Source organism: Apium graveolens, chromosome 8 (genome assembly GCF_009905375.1).
Source record: "Apium graveolens cultivar Ventura chromosome 8, ASM990537v1, whole genome shotgun sequence".
Lineage (NCBI taxonomy): Eukaryota > Viridiplantae > Streptophyta > Magnoliopsida > Apiales > Apiaceae > Apium > Apium graveolens.
This window is the reverse complement of record NC_133654.1, coordinates 88,562,936-88,573,234: the sequence shown is the minus strand read 5'-3', so window position 1 is coordinate 88,573,234 and position 10,299 is coordinate 88,562,936. Positions and strand designations below refer to the sequence as shown.

Genomic DNA, 10,299 nt, shown 5'->3' with positions numbered 1-10,299 from the left:
TAGTACATGCTATTGCATGCTGTGTAAAACCTGTGTTTACTGTTCTATAAAGTAAACACTGGATGCTTTTTTTTGTTGTAACGAAATAGATCCAAAAATCTTGTAACTCTTTCAAGAAAGAAGCTAACTTCTTTATCAACAAAGAACCCATAAATTTGTAACAAGACGTACTTGATTTTAATATAAAATTAAGTGAGTTTTGAAAGATAGTGTGTTCATGTGCATGTTTTATTATTTCTGTTAAGATATATTATCTCTACAAGTTAGACTATTATGTTCACCACTTCCATAATAGTTCAAAAAGCTTAAAAATAAGCTAAAACACATTCACCCCTTCTGTGTTGTATTCATAAGCTAACAATAACACAAATATCGTATTAAATAGTTTGAGTTGAATTTTCAGAGCAAAAGTTAGAAATTTTGACATGGCACTTAGACTATTATTATGATTTTTAAAAATTATTTAAGTAAATTAACTCGATCCGTACTTCGTATGGATTATCAACTAGTGACCAATAAAAGATAATATACTTAACTTTGTCCCTTTTTATGGTTATATAATGTGATTTACATGTAGTCATTTACTTACTCACCAATAATAAACACCAAATCCTGTAACTTGGTTTAGCTCTTTTCAAAAGAACTAGATCGAAACATAGCAGTTTATTATCTGAATGTAGACTTACATATAGACTTTTATAACACATAATAGTATACTGATAGGATAATTTTTATGCATGATTAAGAACAATTATATATGATTGCACAAGTCCCTTGTGATTCTTAAACAATTGTTCAGAAAATTTGGTTAGAATCATGGTATTACGACTGACTCGTCACATGCATGCATCAATTACATAAGACGTGTTAGTAGTCCCTAAAACTGGAAAGTGTAAAAATTATATGGTTCTAAAAAACAACTCCCTGCATATTTTGATTGGATTTTAGGTTTCTCTAAAGGATTGAAGAAGTGGGTTAGTGCATATGTTCCTCCTGATCCATAACCTATTATTTCTAGGATATGATTTTATTGCAATACTATTCTTGTTAAACATACAACATACTGACCATACACTTTTGTAGATTGCATGTACCTAATCTCCGATACTTACAATATTGTCCAGCATGACAGCATCTACAAACATTAACATACAAAGTTTTGCATTCTCCAAACCCTATATATATGTGTTTCAAGTTTACTACAAAGTCCATCAGTAAACAACATTCACTCATCTCTCACAGGAATATAATTACCAGAAGCTAATCATAGAAATACCAACAACAAGGTCTTTGGAGATGGAATCCAAGAAAACTGCTTTATTTGCCCTTTTTCTCTCACTGAACCTTCTCTGCTTTAGCCTGGTCAGTTCCACTGATCCTGCCCCTAATATACCTGGTTCCGCAACTTCAAATTATTATTCTGCTAGTAAATACAATCCGTTCAACTTAGGAGTATGTGCCAATGTGCTTAACTTGGTTGATGTCGTTGGAAATCCTTTAACACTGCCATGCTGCAGTCTCATCCAAGGCCTTGTCGATCTTGAAGCTGCAGTTTGTCTGTGTACGACAATTAGAGCCAACATTCTAGGAATTGATTTAAATCTCTGTGTTTCGCTCAGCTTGGTTCTTAATAACTGCGGCAAGAAATTCCCCACTGGTTTTGAGTGTTACTAAGATATCGGTCTTTCACTGATAAATGCAAGCTTTATTCAATCTTCAATTTGATTATATAGTATTATTTGATTTTTATTGTGTGTAAAAGATCAGTCCTGTTTGTTTTTTATTAATGGTTTTTCATGTTATTCCCTTCATCTAGGTGCTTGTAAGGTATCATTATTGATTATTCTTTTGTTCGAGTAATATTTGATAAAAATTAAATTTACAATATTGAGATTCAAACAACTTATGATTATCGTGAACTTCCTTTCTGAATATGTAGTACATAGTAAGCTTCTGCCATCTGGTATATGGTAGAAAATTCCTTGACAATTAATTTAACATATTCTTTTCAATATTTTCAGTTGTTAAACATGATAAGATTCTGTATTTGTCCTACTATTTCTACTCAACTTGCAATCACATATGGAAGATCAGCCTTCGAAAATGGCTTCCTTAACAAAAAGAGCGTGTTGGTAATCTACCTATGTTATAAATCCTGAATCCAAAATCAAGTTTTGTTACACTCCATACCCCAATTCTTCAAACTTATTTACATTACATGCCATTTAATTTTACTCCTTTCATGCATGGATGTACACACGAGTTTCGGTACCCTTTTATACATTTTTTACTCAAACAAACTAACAGCTATCTATATAAAACAACATTTATATTGGAAACTGTGCAAGTCTTCAGATTAATAATAGAACAACTTTTGTAGACATGTGTATTGTCAAATTAACTTTTTTATCCATTCCTAATTCAAATTTTAAGTTTCAAAAATCGAATATGAACTTTCAGAATTCAAATTCACAAAACTTTTCTTACAAATAGCATCTCCACCTTTGCACATATGAAAGAGGTCCAAAATTATAATTACCTGATAATTTCACCTCACTCCATTCCGATCTCTGTATATTGTGTACCTTTTTTTCTCATGGTTAAAATACTAGCGTCTTTTATTTTGACGATTTGTTAACATATATGCACCTTCCTTCTCTATATCTATTTATGCACAAAATACGAAAAATTTATGTTAGCAATAAAGAGAATCAACATGATATTATTGTTGATGGAGGTAAGTCCATGTGCATCTATTGACTAAAGTTTTGTCATTATAAAAGAGGTAATGCATTTTCTTTTATATTCTCATTATTTATGCTTACTTATCCAAACATCACGAGCTCTGTTTTGTTTGGTTTATGCATGAATACCAGTATCTTAAACTTGATACTTTCTTATTGTTTTAGTGTGACCTCGCAAGCTTCAGTTAATTGTGTTTACTAAACAATTTTAAGCGTGATTTTATCTCAAAAGACTTTTTGGTTATCTTCCATCGGAAAACATGTAGGTACCAAGTGAATGAAATAAAGAAAACTGGATTTTTCTGTCATGAAAAATTTGGGTTATGTTATATTTGTAACAACATTTTCTATTTGCCAACCTGTGTAACAGGAATTCAACACTCATATTCAAATATTTCGGGTAGTCGCTTATCCAATCCTTTATTATGTCTTGCTCAAACTCATGTTAGAGAAGAAGGTAAATATTGCAACATTATTTGTATATGTTTAATTGTTTATTAGGTCATTAACTTTTCAATAAATTACAATGTGTATGCTTTTTTTATTTATAATTTGGTATTTTTTTGGATGCAGGTCTTAGACCTCCGTTATTAATAAATCATAACCAACATGGTAGGATTTTGGACCTTTGTTTCCGGGCATGTAATTTAGATGCCTTTATTTTTGGACTACTTATTTTGGTGAAAGGCGGGTATACTAAATAAATGTCCTCCATTAATTAGATGATTTCTAACCTTATTTGATAATCATATTATATAGTCAACATGTGATACAAAAATGGACATAGCAGTACCAACATAACAGAAGAAGTTGCATTCTTAAGACAAAATAAATTTTTGGTATTGTTTTATATTTTTACCAACATAACAGAGATTTTTGCTAATTTTTGGTATTTTGATATTTGAATTTTATGGTCACTATTTCCATATCTTACCAAGTTAGCACTAGAGATGTAATTAAGGTTGAAACTATTAAAGCACTGTTATAAAAAATTAGTACCAAGAAGGTAATACATTCAGTTCCTCTCAGAAAAAGATAATATATTCTGTTAATAAAATTTAAGGGCATCTTACTCATTTTTTACTCTATGTGTAATTTATATTTGTGGCAGTTTACTCTTCCTCTAACCAAATATATATTTTAGGCATTGAATGCAGAAAGTCAGTCAAAGAGCTACTCATCTCAACTCTTTCATTTTTCGAACAATTCTTGGACCTGAATTTACTTACTATATTGTGTTCAAAGCCGAAGACTATTGTGGCACATCTGCTGAGTTTAGTTTTTATATTTTATTATTATCTTTTGTAGTGAATTAGCAATGCTTACACAATGTAGTGATAAAAGGACGGTATTGTGCAAGATTTTATATACTGTCAGTGTTGAGTTGAGGTCAATACTAAATCATCTAAAAATATACACTTTACTCAATTAGTTCACCTTGCATTCAAGGATAGATAAATATCGAATGAACTTGACTACTTTTTTTACATTGGGTTATCCTAAAAAAATATCATCATCATTTACTATGCAATGCACTCTAATTAATTAATGTTCAAAGTGGATAATGTTCAAAGTGGATATATAAGTAAATGTGCAGTTATGTTGTGATTTTAAGAATTTAAATGTTCATATTTTTTATAATTTAAAACATACCGATTTTATTTTATACTCTTTTGTATAATGTGCATGAAGTGGAATATAGTTATAAACAGAAATCTACCTAAATTATAAATCCTGAATTCAAAATCAAGTTTTTTTACACTCCATACCCCAATTCTTCAAACTTATTTACATTAAATGCCATTTAATTTTACTCCTTTCATGCATGTATATGTACACACGAGTTTCGGTACCCTTTTACACATTCTTTACTCAAACAAACTAACAGCTATCTATACAAAATAACATTTTATATTGGAAACTGTGCAAGTCTTCAGATTAATAATAGAACAACTTTTGTAGACATGTGTATTGTCAAATCAACTTTTTTATCCATTCCTAATTAAAATTTTAAGTTTCAAAAATCAAATCTGAACTTTCAGAATTCAAAATCATAAAACTTTTCTTACAAATAGCATCTCCACCTTTGCACATATGAAAGAGGTCCAAAATTATACTTACCTGATAATTTCACCTTACTCCATTCCGATCTCTGTATGTTGTGTACCTTTTTTTCTCATGGTTAAAACACTAGCATCTTTTATTTTGACGATTTGTTAACATATATGACACCTTCCTTCTCTATATCTATTTATGCAGGTGCTAGCAGGAACAAAATACGAAAAATTTATGTTAGCAATAAAGAGAATCAACATGATATTATTGTTGATGAAGGTAAGTTCATGTGCCTCTATTGACTAAATTTTTGTCATTATAAAAGAGGTAATGCATTTTTCTTTTATATTCTCATTATTTATGCTTACTTATCCATACATCATGAGCTCTATTTTATTTGGTTTATACATGAATACCGGTATCTTAAACTTGATACTTTCTTATTGTTTTAGTTGTCACCTCGCAAGCTTCAGTTAACTGTGTTTACTAAACACTTTTAAGCATGATTTTATCTCGAAAGACTTTTTGGTTATCTTCTATCGGAAAACATGTAGGTACCAATTGAATGAAATAAAGGAAACTAGATTTTTCTGTCATGAAAAATTTGGGTAATGTTATATTTATAACAACATTTTCTATTTTCCAACCTGTATAATAGGAATTTAACACTCATATTCAAATATTTCGGGTAGTCGCTCATCCAATTCTTTATTATGTCATGCTCAAACTCATGTTAGAGAAGAAGGTAAATATTGCAACATTATATGTATATGTTTAATTGTTTATTAGGTCATTCACTTTTTAATAAATTATAATATGTAAGCTTTTTTATTTATAATTTGATATTTTTTTTGGATGCAGCTCTTAGACCTCCATTATTGATAAATCATAACCAACGTGGTAGGATTTTGGACCTTTGTTTCTGGGCATGTAATTTAGATGCCTTTATTTTTGGACTACTTATTTTGGTGAAAGGCATGTATACTAATTAAATGTCCTCCATTAATTTGATGATTTCTAACCTTATTTGATAATCATATTATATAGTCAACATGTGATACAAAAATTGAGGTAGCAGTACCAACATAACAGAGGAAGTTGCATTCTTACGACAAAATAAATTTTTGGTATTGTTTTATATTTTTACCAACATAACAGAGTTTTTTGTTAATTTTTGGTATTTTGATATTTGAATTTGATGGTCACTATTTCCTTATCTTACCAAGTTGGCAGTAGAGATGTAATCAAGGTTGAAACTATTAAAGCACTGCTATAAAGAATTAGTACCAAGAAGGTAATACATTCAGTTCCTCTCAGAAAATGGTAATACATTCTGTTAATAAAATTTAAGCACATCTTACTCATTTTTCACTCTATGTGTAGTTTATATTTTTGGCAGTTTACTTTTCCTCTAACCAAATATATATTTTAGGCATTGAATGCAGAAAGTGAGTCAAAGAACTACTCATCTCAACTCTTTTATTCTTCGAACAATTCTTCGACCTGAATTTACTTACTATATTGTGTTCAAAGCCGAAGACTATTGTGGCACATCTGCTGAGCTTAGTTTTTATATTTTATTATTATCTTTTGTAGTGAATTAACAATGCTGACACAATACAGTTATAAAAGGATGGCATTGTGCAAGATTTTATATACTATCAAGGATAGATAAATGTTGAATGAACTTGACTAATTTTTTTGCATTGGGTTATCCTAAAAAACATCATCATCATTTACTATGCAATGCACTCTAATTGATTAATGTTCAAAGTGGATAATGTTCAAAGTGGATAATAAGTAAGTGTGCAGGTATATTGTGGTTTTAAGAATTTAAATGTTCATATTTTTCATAATTTAAAATATACTGATTTTATTTTATACTCTTTTGTATAATGTGCATGAAGTGGAATATAGTTACAAACAGAAATCTACCTAAATTATAAATCCTGAATCCAAAATTCAAGTTTTTTTACACTTCATACCCCAATTCTTCAAACTTATTTACATTACATTGTTGTGCATATGTTGTGTACTTAATAATTTCACAAATAAAACACCTAAGTAGGTTTTACTTAGTGAAATAATCTAGCACTCGACGGATAAGAATTTTAGTCCCGACGGATAAATCTATAGTCCTGACGGATAATGATTTATTATCCATCGGGTGAGAAGCTTATGTAATAATGAATCTGTAGCACATTTCTGCATACACCTTTGTATAGAGTCTGTAGTAGCATATAAGTCATGTGGACTTTAACTAGATATGCAGAATAGGTTGATTAATTGTACATGGATGATATCTTGTAATTCTGCATAAGTGAAATGAAGTCAAGTGCCTGATTGCTACCCGACGGATAAACTACAAAGCACCCGACGGATGATCAACAACCCGACGGATGATCAACAATCCGACGGATGATCATGAACCCAACGGATAAAGAATTCAAACATCAGTTGACAGTGATAACTGGTCACATGCGTCGGGATGTATGCAAATGGAATGAGGAAGCCTATTAACTGGGTAATAGAGAACAAAGTAGCAAAGCATAAAAACTGATAGTTTTTATAATGATTCTATCTTTTGACTTTGTAATCTTGGTAATATATAAACCAAGAAGTAGCAAATAAAAAAAATCTGAGATACAAAAAGTGAGAAACATTTGTAAGCAGAATTATTAGCATTTCTTTGTATTCTCAGTAGTTCAAATTTGTAAGCAGCTGTGAGCATTCTTGCACACAGAGTTCTCTCGATATAATATATATCTCTGGTGGAATTGTTTAAATCCACCAGAAAGTTTTTAAAGACTCTTGTTCTTAATTACTTGTGTTTTGATTCAATTAAGTTTCTATTCCGTATTGTGCTAATCAAAATACTTATATTTGTATTCGAGTTTTGAACATTTTTATTTTAAGAAAAAGGTTCAAGAATTCCATTCAACCCCCCTTCTGTAATTCTTGCTATATTGTTAAGGGACTAACAATTGGTATCAGAGCAAGCTCTTAATCTACAAAGAGTTTAAAGATCAAAACAATTCAGCAAGATGAATAAGAAGGATATTGGAGTCAAGATTCCTTTTCTAGATAAATATAATTACCATCATTGGAAGGTAAAGATGCATCTTCATATGCTTTCTCAAGATGAGGCCTATGTGGACTGCATAGAAAGAGGCCCTCATGTTCCAATGAGAGCTACAACAGGAAATGAGCCATCAGTTCCCAAGCCAAGGCATGAATGGTCTGATCCTGACATTGAACAAGTGAGGAGGGATAAAAAGGCCATGAATATTCTGTTTAATGGAGTTGATGCAGACATGTTTGACAACATTATCAACTGCAAAACTGCCAAGGAAGTCTGGGATACTATACAGATAATCTATGATGGCACTGAGCAAGTTAGAGAAAATAAGATGTAGCTCTTGATTCAGCAATATGAGCATTTTCACAATGAGGAAAGTGAGTCTCTCATTGACATTTTTAGTAGGTTTCAAAAATTACTAAATGCTCTTAAGTTCCATGGAAGAGTCTATCAGACTAAAGACTCTAATATAAAATTCCTTAGATCTCTTCCAAAGGAATGGAAACCAATGAAAGTCTCATTAAGAAACTCACAAGATTATAAGGAGTTTACTTTGGAGAGACTATATGGCATCCTGAAAACCTATGAGCTTGAAATAGAGCAGGATGAAAGGATGGAGAGAGGAAAGAAGAAAGGAGGATCCATTGCACTAGTTGTTGAGTTGGAAAAGGAGAAGGAAGTGAAGATGGAAGCTGTTGAATCAACTTCAAAGGTCTGTGAGAACAAGAGCAAGGGGCTTGCAGTAGAAAGTGAAGATTCATTGAGCCAAGATGACATGGAGGACATTGATGAGCACCTAGCATTTCTTTCCAGGAGATTTTCCAAGCTCAAGTTCAAGAAGAACTTTGGAGCAGCCAAGCCAAATAGAAACATGGTGGATAAGTCAAAATTTAAATGTTTCAAATATGGCTTGGCAGGGCATTTTGCCAATGAGTGTAGAAAGTCAGATTCCAGTAAGAAAAAGTTTGAGTCTGTGGATTATAAGCAAAAATACTTTGATCTACTCAAATAAAAGGAAAGGGCTTTTATTACACAAGAAAATGACTGGGTAGCAGATGGTCTGGATAAAGATGAAGATGTCAGCTATGCCAATCTAGCCCTAATGGCCAAGTCTGATGAGACAGAGACAAGTTTCTCAAGCAATCAGGTAATTACCATAAACCTTGCACATTTATCTAAGGATGAGTGTAATAATGCCATAAATGACATGTCTACAGAGTTATATCACTTGCGTGTTACACTTAAGTCTCTTACCAAAGAAAATGCTAAAATCAAAGAAAACAATCTGTTTTTAAGTGAGAGGAATAATGTGCTTGAGTCTCAGTTTATTAATTTTGAGAAATTAAGAATTGAGTGTAAGATTGTTAAGGAGGAATTAATTGAGTCCTTGAAAAAGGAAGAAATTTTAAAGAAGCAGCTCGAGCGTGAACAAGAGGTGATTAAAGCATGGAAAACATCCAGGGATTTCCATGCTCAAATCACCAAAGTTCAAGGAATTGAGTCTTTGTGTGATGAAGCCTGGAAAAAGAACAAAGAGAAACTAGAACCTAATTTGGTAGATGGACTGCTAACAGATGTAGACTCGACGGATGATGAGGACTATCCGTCGGATAACAAAAAGTGTTATCCGTCGAATGATGAAAATCCTCATCCGTCGGTTGTGAGCAAGCCCATTAGCAAAGACAAACTAATCAAGCTGAATGAGAAGTATGGGTATGTTTCCAAGAACTTTGTTTCAGGAGAGTCAAGTCAAGTTAAGAAAGGGAAAAAGGCTAATGTTGGTCACATGACTGTCAAACAGTTAAGTGACAGACTTGAGAAAATTGAGGTAAAGACAGAGACTAAAAGGAAAAACAATAGGAATGGTAAAGTAGGGATTAACAAACACAATAACTACACACCTGATAAATATGCTCCTAGAAAAATCTGTGTCAAGTGTGGTAGTGTAAATCATTTATCTGTTAATTGCAAATCTGCCATGCCTACTCCCATATCTGTTCAGTCTCAATTTCCTAACATGAATGCACTGCCTCCCATGCCTGTTAATTCTATGCCTACACAGAACATGAATGCACAGTTTACTAATATGCCATTTGCACCTAATCCTTATTATACTGCATACAATATGCCATAAATGCCATTTAGCATGCCTTACTGGAATAACATGTTTACACCAAGCATGCAATTTCCTGTTAGTCATAATATGCATGATAATTCTATTGTAATGAATTGTTTCAAAGGTCCAATCCAAATGACTAAGGATGAATCTGAAATTCCTAAGTCAAATGAGATAAGACCTAAGAAACAGAAAAAGAAAGCTAACAAGGCAGGACCCAAGGAAACTTGGGTACCAAAATCAACTTGATTTGATTTTGATGTGTGCACGGAAAGAGAAAGAATCTTTGGTACTTGGATAGTGGT

At 31.8% G+C, this 10,299-nt stretch overlaps 1 protein-coding gene across 1 annotated transcript; it reads left to right on the top strand.

The window, feature by feature from the left end:
* The first annotated feature begins 1,296 nt into the window (after positions 1 to 1,296).
* LOC141679739 (14 kDa proline-rich protein DC2.15-like) lies at positions 1,297 to 1,674 on the top strand. The gene has a single exon (XM_074486155.1). It carries the CDS (start codon positions 1,297 to 1,299, stop codon positions 1,672 to 1,674), a length of 378 nt encoding a protein of 125 aa, XP_074342256.1.
* Positions 1,675 to 10,299: the final 8,625 nt, after the last annotated feature.

Coding starts and splice junctions, on each gene's coding strand:
- LOC141679739 (XM_074486155.1), top strand. CDS start 1,297: ATGGAATCCAAGAAAACTGCTTTATTTGCCCTTTTTCTCTCACTGAAC.